Source organism: Entelurus aequoreus, linkage group LG13, assembly GCF_033978785.1.
Source record: "Entelurus aequoreus isolate RoL-2023_Sb linkage group LG13, RoL_Eaeq_v1.1, whole genome shotgun sequence".
NCBI lineage: Eukaryota > Metazoa > Chordata > Actinopteri > Syngnathiformes > Syngnathidae > Entelurus > Entelurus aequoreus.
The window spans coordinates 31,871,829-31,886,033 of NC_084743.1; the positions used below are offsets into that span (position 1 = coordinate 31,871,829).

General features: G+C 39.0%; 1 protein-coding gene across 1 annotated transcript in view; it reads left to right on the plus strand.

Moving 5' to 3' along the window:
- Positions 1-14,205, plus strand: part of tmprss3a (transmembrane serine protease 3a) — a 107,996-nt gene that overhangs the window by 43,856 nt on the left and 49,935 nt on the right. The window contains exons 15-21 of the mRNA XM_062067187.1: positions 3,116-3,408; positions 3,712-3,731; positions 3,790-3,846; positions 3,911-3,964; positions 4,063-4,109; positions 5,961-6,195; positions 8,769-8,882. Coding sequence (XP_061923171.1) covers positions 3,116-3,408; positions 3,712-3,731; positions 3,790-3,846; positions 3,911-3,964; positions 4,063-4,109; positions 5,961-6,195; positions 8,769-8,882 — 820 coding nt within the window. The remainder of the gene's footprint in view (positions 1-3,115; positions 3,409-3,711; positions 3,732-3,789; positions 3,847-3,910; positions 3,965-4,062; positions 4,110-5,960; positions 6,196-8,768; positions 8,883-14,205) is intronic.

The following is a 14,205-nucleotide window of genomic DNA, read 5'->3' on the forward strand; positions in this document are numbered from 1 at the left end:
GAAAACAAAGATGGTGTTCAGCGTTTTCCAACTCAAATGAGCGGACTGTTGAAAATAGAAATCGGGTGATTACTTTTCACAAGTAAGATTTAATATTAATGTACTATTGGTTGTATTTTATGAAAATAATATTACCACAGAGTTGAGAAGGAGCAAAGATCTTTAATATTTGTATGTGAAAATCACAAAGAAATCTTCTGGGGGAGGATGACCCCCCTACATGGGTTTGGTTTACAAACTTTCAGCCCCACCTAAAACAAAATTCACCAGCCGCCACTGATTATGATGCATTCTCATTTTAGGCAAAATATAAGACAATACTTTCTTAACAGTATAATTGTAACCAGGAATAAGTCTTCAAGTAACAATATTCAAATACTAACATTGTTGGGTAAGACAGAATTTGGTTTTATTCTGAATCCAGTGAAACAGATTGGTGGTTTTAGCTGATATAAAGACTTACAGGTGTTTATATATGTTTATGTTGAAGTATTTGGCAGACGCTTTTATCCAAAGCGACATACATAAAAAATACATATAAAACAATGACTGTAAACATGATCATTTAAGGGAAGAATGTAATACAAAATATCAATACAAAGTGTCAAGACAGAATAAACTCTCTGCTGCTGCAGCAACAGAGATACAGTCTATAAGATATATAGATATCTAATGTATTCATACATTGTTTATGTAGGATATACGCATGTATATATAACCTAATCATATTATTTCTTCAATTTAAAAATAGCTGACCGTTTTTTCCCCTTTCTCTTGGATTATATTCCCAGTTTTGATCTCGAACGTCTGGTCACTTATAGCGTATAAGAATATTATATTACTGTTAAGCAAACTATGAATAATAAAACACGCCAAAACATGTGTCCTTTATCATAGCTACACATATAACAAAAAAGCGCGTGAAAATCAGTGGTATTCAGTGAGGTAAAATGAATTAAATGCGCTGACAGTTCATTGCTCCTGCCAAATGAATTGCACTAGTGGAGCGGATCACCACTCCAAGATGGCGGCCCCGCGTCTCGTCTGCGCCTGTAGGCAGTAGCGCGCGATGCTGCGTACCCTTATAAGATGTCTATGGTTATAACGTTAGCAGTGAGTTTACAGCCTCACTGATTTAACTACACAGCAAATAAAAGTCACGTTACTTAGCCAATAAACGTTAGCTTACATTCAAAACTTACCCTTCTTTGTGCATCTTCAAATGTCGAACGAAGTTGGAAGTTGTTACGTCTCCGTCTATAATATTCCAACTGCATGATTTGCATAGGGCTATTCGTTTTTTGTTGACCGAGTCGTAGTTTTAATACCCGAACGAAATTAACTTTGGCATAATTGTTTCTCACTGCCGCATTGATTGACAATTCTTCTTCATTGGTTGTCCTGCAATTTGATTGGATGAGAGCTGTGGGATGAAAATAGCGTAGATCTAATTTGATTGGCTGTTGTACTGAGAGCACACCAGCTGACAGGAACAACACGCTGATAGACACAGACGAAGAACAGGAAAAATACGGAGCGGCGCGCTCCCAAATAACTTTTTAATCTTTGGGTTTTGGGGAAAGTATCAAGTCATGTCAAGTCAAAAGGCTCAAGTCCAAGTGAAGTCACAAGTCATTGATGTTAAAGTCTAAGTCGAGTTGCAAGTCTCTTTACATTTTGTCAAGTCGAGTCCAAAGTCATCAAATTCATGACTCGAGTCTGACTCGAGTCCAAGTCATGTGACTCGAGTCCACACCTCTGCTTTTTACATTGTTATAGTAAAAACAGGTTAAGGTTCAGCAGTGTGCTGTGTTTTGTGATGCGGGTGTATGAGTGTATACACTTGTATCTGTGAATATGTTTGATGAAGCGTGATTGTATGCATGAGTGTATGTATGCATATGTGCTTCTATATGTACAGTATGTATGTATGTTTGTACAGTGAATGTGTGTGTGGATGTATGTGTTTATAAATGTATGTAAGTGGGTATGTACGGATGCATGTATGCATGTGCGTTATGTATGTATGTGCTTATGTATGTACAGTATGTATGTGTTACCGGTCTCACAGGCGTGTGAGTTCAGTAGACAAAAGGTTGTGTTCATAGTCTAACCCCTGGAAAACACAGGCAATGTTTAAGAAGAGTGAAGACACGAACAATCCTTGAAGCTTCCCAAGTTTCCTCTCTTTATTACACATTATATATATTTCCTGTAATCCACAATAACAATATAATTAATATTCTCTAAATTCAATTACATTCTCAAAACATATCTTCTCCATAGCACAATAGCTATTATAATGATATATACTTCTGTATATTCACATTTCTATAGAGTGTTTTTACAGAAACATCTTGAGTAATAGACTCTTTTACAAATGGGGAAGTATCATTTAGACATGAAATGTCCTTGGGAAGTATACTTGGAGTCAAACAAAATGTATCCACATAACTCAGTTCATTATCTATTTACAAATATAAGAAACAACAATAACATATTTACACAGATAATAATATGACCTTGTGTGAAATAGAGATAGAAGAGTATTTCTCTACAACACAGAACTATATATACACACTGCAGTGCTCTTCGGTTGGCATAAAAAGGGTTAACTGCTCTCAACTGACCCACACGCACAGAAGAGCTAGCTAGATGCTAACACACGGTGGTATTAAAGTCTAAAGGCACTAAAACATCAATCTCTGTCGCTGAACCATATTACATTTGAATTGTAGGGTGTTTAATTATCAAATGTTTACATTTGAGATATTTCACAACATTACTAACCTGGAAAACACAGGCAATGTTTAAGAGTGAAGACACGAACAATCATTGAAGCTTCCCAAGTTTCCTCTGAGGGGAGGGGGAGGAAATACCCACACCTAAAAAGGGACCTACGGGCAACTACTTCACTACACAATAGTTCCGCTCTTCATTTCTGTCTTTACACTAACATGGATGGAAAACGGCTATAACATCTGTCAACAAAAAGCGATTGACAAAAAAAACATATATATTCCACATTGTGAAGGCATCACGTATGCATGTGTGTATGTTTGTATGAATGAGCGTATGTATGTACGTTTGTATGTACAGTATATTTGTCACCCAGTATATGCAGGAAAGCCCCTCCCAAAACTGCAGGTGGCCTGGGGAACAAGGGACCACCGGCCCCACGCAGGCAGGTCGGCCGGCCAGCGAAAGGACCCCCAAGACTGTGCTGCCAGGCAGGCCAGCGGTAGACACGCCTGGCCGAGGACAAGGCACGGGAGAAGCAGGAGACAGCCAGCAGCTGGCCACTGTGCAGCACCGCCACATGCTACACGGCACAGAGGAGCCCCCCCCCCAGACGGGGGATGCGCAGGGACTAGACCCAGAAGGTCCCCACCGAGCAGGGGAGCATGTGTAAATGTGTTTGAGTGTGTGCGTATGTGTGTATTCGTGTATGGGGATTTGGATGGCTGGTTTTCACTAAACTAGACCTGTGCAGTGTTTTTCACAAGGTTTGTATACGGGAAGGGGACAAGTGGAAGACGACGTTTAACAAACCCATTGGACATTTTGGATATTTAGTCATTCCTTTGGCCTTATTAATGCATTTCCGGATTTTCAGTCACTGGTAAATAACATCCTCTGTCACTTTTTGTACCAGCTGGTTGGAAGCATCTGGTCATTGTAATAATGTGTAATTGTGCTTTTAATTCCCAGGACACTTGGGGGACACGCGAGTATGTAACTCTACCTATGGAGTGCGGAGATGCAGGGTCACTTGATCCTCGCTCCAAGCGGGAGCACTCACCTGCTCAGGTGTCCTTTGCACACAGCTACCGGAACAACACTCGGGTACGCAGACAGAACACGTGGAATAAGGAAGAGGTAGCAAAGTCTTCTTGAAATACACTTTTAGGGAATGTACGGGTCACGGATTACGTCATCATGACCAAGGGTTTTGCTGACATCAGTAAGTTTGGATTTGAAAATGAATCAGTGTTTTTCGTTTGGTCATGATTTTTTTTTTTACCTACTATGTCCTTCGTATCTGATTTCCCTTTTTTACAGATCTTGTAACCAACACCGCTGTGAATGAAACCCAGACGTCCTCAACAGTAAGGCTACATAATTATGCTATTATGGAAATTAATGTGACGTATTTGTACCGTAGATTTGTGGTGGAACACAAAATTAAATACATTGTATAGGATGAATAAGAGTTTTTTCAAAGCAGATTAAGAAAATAATTGGAATTCATTGCACATTGTGTAATAACTTTTTCTGTAATAAAATGAGCCTACAACCGACCAGTGATGGGAATTTCAGCTCTTTAAAGCAGTAGGTTTGCATGTCTCGACTCTTCTGGTTTAGTAGTTGCTCCTTAACATAACATGCTATTTAAAAAGAAAAACAAACTTAGATAATTATTGTATAAAAACTATACAATAGAACAAAGGTGTCTAAAGTGTGGCACGCAGCTAGTTTTTTAACGACCCATGGTACGTTCTAAAAAATACTATTTAAAAAAACACAAAAAAATACCTACAGGTGAAATGTAACAAGAAAGCATTTGCAATGTTTGACTTTAATAACACAAAGCTGCATGCAGGTGCTTTTTTTTTTTCTTTTATGCTGTCATCACTCCATAAATAATAATGAATCAAAATCAATGTTAAATTATTGACCTATTTAAGTCTCGAATTACTTCAGATCAACAATTCCACTTAGAAATATTTTTGGGGAAATTACTGCATTACGTAAACGTTTGGGAACTGAGGAGACTCATTTTTGAAGCTTTTCAGGGGGAATTATTTCCCATTCTTGCTTGATATACAGCTTATGTTGTTCAACAGTCCGGGGTCTCCATTGTGGTATTTTAGGCTTCATAATGCGCCACACATTTGCAATGGGAGACAGGTCTGGACTACAAACAGGCCAGTCTAGTACCCGCACTCTTTTACTATGAAGCCACGCTGTTGTAACACGTGGCTTGGCATTGTCTTGCTGAAATAAGCAGGGGCGTCCATGGTAACGTTGCTTGGATGGCAACATATGTTGCTCCAAAACCTGTATGTACCTTTCAGCATTAATGGTGCCTTCACAGATGTGTAAGTTACCCATGCCTTGGGCAGATGCTGACTTTTGAACTTTGCGCAGTCCGGATGGTTCTTTTCCTCTTTGGTCCGGAGGACACGACGTCCACAGTTTCCAAAAACAATTTGAAATGTGGATTCGTCAGACCACAGAACACTTTTCCACTTTGTATCAGTCCATCTTAGATGAGCTCAGGCCCAGCGAAGCCGACAGCGTTTCTGGGTGTTGTTGATAAACGGTTTTCGCCTTGCATAGGAGGGTTTTAACTTGCACTTACAGACGTAGCGACCAACTGTAATTACTGACAGTGGGTTTCTGAAGTGTTCCTGAGCCCATGTGGTGATATCCTTTACACACTCAATCAATCAATCAATCAATCAATCAATCAATCAATCAATCAATCAATGTTTATTTATATATCCCTAAATCACAAGTGTCTCAAAGGGCTGCACAAGCCACAACGACAGCCTCGGTACAGAGCCCACATACGGGCAAGGAAAAACTCACCTTCAGTGACAATCTACAGTGTAAATAGTCATGAAAATAAAGAAAACACATTGAAAAGAGAAGGGGGTATTTTTTTTTTTACTTTACATTCATTCGGCTTTCAGCCCTCGACCAAATTTTTTTTAGCCCGATACGGCCTCCAAATCAAAAGGTTTGGAGACCACTGCATTAGTGCGACATGTGCAACCCTTTCAAGGCTCATTTACTACATATGAAGAGAAATTTGCCACATTTTGGTCTACTTACTTGTTTTCTCACACTTTATTTTCCATTCTAAATATTCAGGATGTTGCCCCTTTGTACACAAAAATACAAATACTCATGTTTCTCTCATGATTTATTTTCTCTTGTTTGTTTACTTTTAGGAACTCAGGGTAGAAGCGTCTGAGCAACCGAACTCTTCCAAGGTGGAATTGGTCTCTGTGACGGAGGAAGACCTCCCCACAATAGAGACCCCAAACACAATAAACGTCAGCCCCCTGGGGAGTCTAAATGCTGACTCGTATTCTGAGAACAAATTGAGCAAACCTGCAGAGTCCCAAACTTCAACTGCATGTAGTCCAACCATGCCGGTCACCAAAGTGCAGCCATTTATTTCTGGTAAGTCGTGACCAGTACAGTAATTATACTGTAACAACAACAGAAGGTGGTTTGCATGGATGTAATGAAGCAATAGGTGATAGTCTTAGAAATGTTTGATTGTCACTTTAGTGACTACATTCATACATTTTGTGACTATGACTGTAACAAAGACTCTAGTTTGTTAATGTCAGCTTGCTTATGTTGCTTTTTTGGCTGGAAGAGGCAGCTTGCTTGGCGCATGTGGTTATTAGCAGGTTAGCCCGTCCGCCTCCAGGCATTTCACGTGTATACTTGGAAGATTACATATTGATCCTCTGCTGATTTTGTAAATAAAATGTTCATAAAGACAAGGACAGTCTGATGCATTTATGGTAGGGTTTATTGGAGAGACAGAATGTGCACATTTCCATAAAAAAAGTCTAGCAGGTGAAATCTTGCGTGGAGCTCCAGAGTGATGATGATTGACTGTTACCTTGTATTTCCAAAATGTATCAATTATTGCACCTATAGTTGTCTCTTAATGCTTGCATGTGCACAGCCAAAACATCTACAACTAAACAACTTGATTAGTGTCTTTATTACGAAAGCTTTTTTTAGACACTGAATTTTTGTAACTCAATTTCGGTGAGCTGAATTTTTTGTACATCAAGAATGTTGACAATTCCATTGAATACTAATTCAGTGTAAAAAAAAATCAGTGTATAAAAATTCAGTGTATAAAAGATTCAGTGTAAAAAAATTCAGTGTTAGAAAATAACAGTGTACCATATTTTTCGGACTATAAGGCGCACTTAAAATCCTTTCATTTTCTCAAATATTGACAGTGCGCCTTATAACACGGTGCTCCTAATGTACGAAATAATTTTGGTTGTGAGTACCGACCTTGAAGCTATTTTATTTGGTACATGGTGAAATGATAAATGTGACCAGTAGATGGCAGTCACACATAAGAGATACGTGTAGATTGCAATATGACTCAAGTAAACAACACCAACATTTTATATGTTCCATTGAAAATGTAGAACATCACACACGGCACTCAAAAATCTATCAGAATGTTTTAGTAGTTTTACTAAACTTTGGTAAGCTATGAAGCCGCACCGCTTGATGTGCTTCAACATACGAGTATTATTATGGTGTGTATAAGGTAAGACATTATCTGGTGTTTTGTTTTGCAATATTATGCAAAAGCAAGTTTTCTTACCTTCTGGTACCTGCTGACCTGTATTTGGGATCTGCATAAGTCCTGAAAATTTGCGCGCGTCCACCTTTGTAGTCGGTGTCGACACTAGTCGATAAGCTTTTTTTTCTCTATCTTCTTATCATGGGACATTCATCCTCCGCTGTTTCCATTTCTAATACAAAGTAGTGTAAAGTTCTTACTTATATCTGTCAGTAAACTCGCCATGAAAGCGCTAAAACATACCGGTGTAGTGAGTTTACATTATTCACCCAAGGAACTTTAGTTATTAGAGAGTTCCGGTCTGACGGCTTTTCACAGGACACATTTCCGGCGTTGTTGTTGCACTAGTGAGCCACAGATGGGAAGATGCTGCTCCGTTATTGATTTAAGTAAAGTCTAAATGTCATTAAAACAGTTAGCTCCGACTTTTGACACTTCTTGCACTCCCGTCCTTGCACACTACACAGCTACAAAAAAGATGACGGGGAGAAGACGCTGCCAAAGGTGAGCCACGTAAAAGACCGCCCACAAAACGGCGCATCTTGAAGCGACTGTCAGAAAGTAGCTTGAAGATGGTCTGTAAAACATAATCTATGCAACATTTTGACCAAAGAACCACCATTACATGTTGTAGACAACAAGCAAGTGTTTAAAAAAAAAATAAAAAAATTATAATAATAATTTGACCCCTTTAATGCGCCCCATAATCCGGTGCGCCTTTTGTATGAAAATTGACCTGACTAGACCCGCTCATCGGCAGTGCACCTTATAATCCGGTGCGCCATATGGTCCGGAAAATATGGTAAATAATATTAAGTGCAAATAAATTCAGTGTAAAAAAAAGTCAGTTTAAAAATATTTGTTGCGTCAAAACTCAAAAGGACCACTTCCTCACTTCATTGGCAAGTTTTGAAACAGGATCAATTGCCTTAGTCTTAAATTATCGGAAATGAGTCTTGAGTTTTGAAGCAACAAATAATTCTGCACTGAATTTTTACACAATAATTTTTTTACACTGAATTTTTACACGATACATTTTAAAACACTTTATTTAAACAAAGTGAATTTTTAAACACACACATTTACTGAGACTGTCAGCATAATTTGATGTGGGAAAAAAAATCCGTTCATAAAATTCAAACCCCAAAAATTCAATACCAAATTCAGTGTAAAAATTAAAAAAAAGCTTTCATAATACAAACACAAAATGAACCTCCATATACAACATACAGTGCTGCGATGTATTTTCTCTAGTGGGAAGTAAAATATTAACAGTTGAATTGTAGGTTAAAATATGAAAACAATCGCACTAGTGATGATGCGCTTCTTTTTAACATTATTAATAATAGCATGACTACTACTGAAAGTTATTATAGGAAACGTAAAAGTGTTGCTGTTGTGTCGACAGAAGACGATATGGACAAAAGTTGGAAGCAAAAACTGCTGGCTCGTCGCATGGAATTGATCATAGCTGCATGTATCATCCTAGTGGTCTGTCTTGGTCTCGGTATAGGCCTTGGAGGTGAGTGCTTACTTCTCATTATGACCATAAAGTTAAATTTTCACTTAATGATAATGGATTGCCAGTTTTTTTGTGTTTTTTTTTTTACCATAAATCAGGAGTGTACAAATTTTATGAAGCAAAAGCCACAAACATAAATATATGCATACATTTGGTTTGCATTTCGTCATCCTAGTCACTGCCGTTGTGTCCCCCACCTTGCTCCCAGTGCCGCTCACAATGGTGTATGAATGTGAATGAAGGTTTGGTGGTGGTCGGAGGGACCGTAGGCGCAAATTGGCAGTCAGTCTACAGGACCGCTGAGGCTAAAAATGGAGCTTACCACCATCAAGGTGTGAATGTGGAGTGAATAAATGATGGGTTCTCAGTTCTCACTGTGAAGTGCTTTGAGTGTCTGGAAAAAACCCACTATATAATTCTAATCCATTATTGGTATTATTATTGGAAATGCTAAAATCAATCCAATGTAGGTCAGTACATTCTAAGCCATTATTTGATTTTGATATTATTTTTTATCTTGATGGATTGAATATTAACACCAATGAGTTGACTGATGAACATTATCACATAATATATTCAGAAAGTATAACAGCCAGAATACTATTAACCGCAAATATGTAAGTAAAAAAAAACAACAACAACAACATTATGATTTGTACATTTTCAGAATGAGCTTGTTCTATTTTTAAACAAAGAAAACAATCTGAAGTTGTCGTTATTTTTAAGTTATCGTGCCGTGATTCTACCAGTCCGGCCCACTTGGGAGTAGATTTTTCTCCATGTGGCCCCCGATATAAAATGAGTTTGACACCCCCGTTCTAAGCTATCAGAACAAAACATCCACATCTTAGCTTTGTGTTATATGTAGGCTTGGGTAGCTTTCACATTTGAAACGATACAGTACCAATTCCTATTACTTAAGGAATCGAAGTCACAAAGTGCATTTTTTTTTAACAAGCCTCAAAACAGCAGCTTGGAATTTGGGACATGCTCTCCCTGAGAGAGCATGAGGAGGTTGAGGTGGGCGGGGTTGAGTTGGGTGGGGGTAGCGGGGGTGTATATTGTAGCGTCCCGGAAGAGTTAGTGCTGCAAGGGGTTCTGGGTATTTGTTCTGTTGTGTTTATGTTGTGTTACGGTGCAGATGTTCTCCCGAAATGTGTTTGTCATTCTTGTTTGGTGTGGGTTCACAGTGTGGCGCATATTTGTAACAGTGTTAAAGTTGTTTATGCGGCCACCCTCAGTGTGACCTGTATGGCTGTTGACCAAGTATGCATGCATTCACTGGTGTGTGTGAAAAGCCGTAGATATTATGTGACTGGGCCGGCACGCAAAGGCAGTGCCTTTAAGGTTTAATGGCGCTCTGTATTTCTCCCTACGTCCGTGTACACAGCGGAGTTTTAAAAAGTCATACATTTTACTATTTCAAACCGATACCGATAACTTTGAAACCGATACCGATCATTTCCAATATTACATTTTAAAGCATTTATCGGCCGATAATATCGGACATCTCTAATAAATACCAAATGATCTTTTATAGGGTACTTTTTTGGAGTCCTCAATCTTGACCCCTAAATTTCAATTTATGAAATTAACACTTAAAACATTTTTTACATTTGTTTCAATGGTATAATTTAAAAGATTTTTATGATTAAGTTCAAACGAAGGTTGAAAGACATAGATTTAAAAACTGTGCTCAAAAAAATCATGTCACTACCGAAACACAAGAGTTTTAGAGGCGTGGCTGATTCTAAATTTAGGCCACACCCCCACATTTTTGACCAGGAAGTGACATTGCATTTGTGCTACTCATGGCTGCATGGTAAGTCACTTCAATGTGTATCCTTAAAAACTGTCACTACCGAACACATATTCTCTTCAACTTGTTCAGCTTTTATTCAACATGTTTTTATGAGTGTAAACCTCTTCAAAAATGTGTTTGCTAGCCATGTGCTTGCTAGCATTATTTAGCTATGGTCAAAATAAGCTAGCACACCCGAATTGATTGATTGATTGATTAAAACTTTTATTAGTAGATTGCACAGTACAGTACATATTCCGTACAATTGACCACTAAATGGTAACACCCGAATAAGTTTTTCAACTTGTTTAAATTGGGGTCCACTTTAATCAATTCATGGTAGAAACATATGGTAACTTTTTGGTGGCGACATGATCATTTCGGTAATGACAAAATGAAATGGAAAGTAGTTTAATCCTACCATTTTCAAATAATGTGTTCACAAAGTCTTAAAATAAGTGATTATTTTCAGGAATCATCATTTCACGAATCTATTTGAAGCAAGTAAGCATGTTTTTATTGTAATGCTGGTTTCTATCTGTAATTGTGCTACAGTATTAGCCGTAAAAGCTAACTACAGCATACTTGCCAACCCTCCCGATTTTTCCGGGAGACTCCCGAATTTCAGTGCCCCTCCCGAAAATCTCCCGGGGCAACCATTCTCCCGAATTTCTCCCGATTTTCACCCGGACAACAATATTAAGGGCGTGCCGTGATGGCACTGTCTTTAGCGTCCTCTACAACATGTCGACGAGTCCGCTTTTTCACCATTCAAATAGCGTGCCGGCCCAGTCACATGTTGTATGCGGCTTCTGCATACACACAAAAGTGACTGCAAGACATACTTGATCAACAGCCATACAGGTCACACTGAGGGTGGTGTATAAACAACTTTAACACTGTTGTAAATATGTGAACCCACACCAAACAAGAATGACAAACACATTTCGGGAGAACATCCGCACCGTAACACAACATAAACACAACAGAACAAATACCCAGAATCCCTTGCATCCCTAACTCTTCCGGGCTACAATATACACCCCCGCTACCACCAAACCCCGTCCCCGCCCCCGCCCACCTCAATCCCGTCTCCCCACACCCCAACCCAAACCCCCCCCCACCACCATCTCCCAAATTCGAAGGTCTCAAGGTTGGCAAGTATGAACTACAGCAAGTGATAAGCTAGCTTCTGCGTCAGCACGAAACACGTTTGAGTTTGTAATGCACAACACTGGGATAGAACACCAATATGTACTGACTAAAAAACATTAATAATCATATTCAATTATCTGTAAAGTATTAGCTCACATTTCATGTTTTGTTTGTACACAGCTGGCCGCACTGTAGTTGTAATAATACGCATGGCGTGCTGCGTGTATCATGATCGATAATAAAATGTGACTCACTCGCAGGACAGTTGTGTGTTTGGTCCAGCTGGCTGGGACGTTTTTTTCAGGTTTATTTGGGGTAAGCACACCATTTATGTAGAAATAGCTTGTCCCCAAATTTCACATTTTCAGCTTTGTGTCACGCCGACCTCACTCTTTCGGCTTCGGTCTACTCCAACATTTCATCTTTTTTTTCCGTGCTCGGTTCTATAAGCAACAATTCACCCTCCGTTCATTCAGCTTCAAAAAGATAAGGTTGTGAATCCTCATTTGTCAAAAAATAGTCGTCTTCGTTGTTTGTTACCAAGTCTGCCATTATTAGAACACACTCGCGTTTGTTTGCAGAAGTAGGAACACACATTTGTTGCCAGAAGTCCGAAGTGCGCTACTATGGAAACAGAAATCAATGCACAAAATAAATCAGTCCTGATTGGTTGATTTTACTAAAAAATTGTAATTACTAAAATACGGTAAATATTGTACATATTACTAGAGATGTCCGATAATATATGACCGCCGATATTATCGGCTGATAAATGCTTTGAATTGTAATATCGGAAATTATCGGTATCTGTTTCAAAAAGTAAAATGTATGCCTTTTTAAAACGCCGCTGTACGGAGTGGTACACGGACGTAGGGAGAAGTACAGAGCGCCAATAAACCGGCCCAATCACATAATATCTACGGCTTTTCACACACACAAGTGAATGCAATGCATACTTGGTCAACAGCCATACAGGTCACACTGAGGGTGGACGTATAAACAACTTTAACACTGTTACAAATATGCGCCACACTGTGAACCCACACCAAACAAGAATGACAAACACATTTCGGGAGAACATACGCACCTTGACACAACATAAACACAACAAAACAAATACCCAGAACCCCTTGCAGCACTAACTCTTCTGGGACGCTACAATATACACCCCTCGCTACCCCCCACTCCCACGTTACTGTACATTCTGACTACCAAATTTGACCATTGACTTTTGGACAAATGCAACGTTGAAACATGCTTTTTGACAACGTGTATTCAACGTCAGGTTGTGATGCTGATTTGACCATTGAAACTTGGTCATTTCCCAACCATCAACGTGGATCCAACGTTAGACACCAACGTTGTCTCAATTTACAAATACAACTATTTTGCAACGTTGTTTCTAAGTCAGTTTTAAAGGCCATGTATGCATAATCAACGTTGTATCAATGTCTTGTGCCTGCTGGAATATGTGTTGTTATACAGTATATGACAGCAAAAAACTTTGAAGTCTCATAGTGAAGTCTACGAATAAATCTTATTAATAATTAACTTACTTTATTTTGAGAATATGCTGAAATCCAACAAAAAAAAACAGTCGTGGGCTGAGAATGTCCCTCAGCCTGCTGCATTTTGGACCCCACTGCAATTAATACTGTATATTTTCAATGTTTTAAACTCTAAAGAGATTCAATTGTGGTCATGAGTTTGTTTTGGCTGAAGATCTGATGGGTTGACATGATCCATCTTGTGTGGGAAATGTGAGCTCTTGAAGAGGAATGGAGGACAACAGTGTACGGGTACCTTGCAGGGCTCCAATGTCACTGACCACAAAGTCAGACAGGGTCATTCCTGATTGACAAATATATCTGCTGAAAACTTTTTAGCTCAACATACCAGATTTGACATTGCTCAGGACCTCAGGACAGTGTATACCAGACCAGGGCATAAGGCCGGAGGCGTTAAGCTATCAATCTGGCCCGCCGGACATTCCCAAACATATTTTTTAAATCTTTAAGATGGAAACTGTCGCTGCCATTATGATGTGCAGTGATGTTTTCAAATTACCGTAAGTCTTGAACTATACAAAGTATTTCAATGGTTGGAATATGTGCTTTTGCATGATCTACTAGTTACTATGGTAATCTAAATCACAGCAGCTCAGATGAGGCACCAAGCAGTGTGGGTGGGGAGCGTTTCCACAGAGTGTTTCCAGAGCGGCCAGACTGAAATACGGGTGTCAGGCACAGATGCGGAAGGAGATTTTTACAACAAAGTTCTAAAGCTTAGTGATATATTAAATATATCAGATTGTAGGTGGGGTTTTTTTTACCCTTCGCGTTCATATTTCGCTGCGTTTGTTGCATT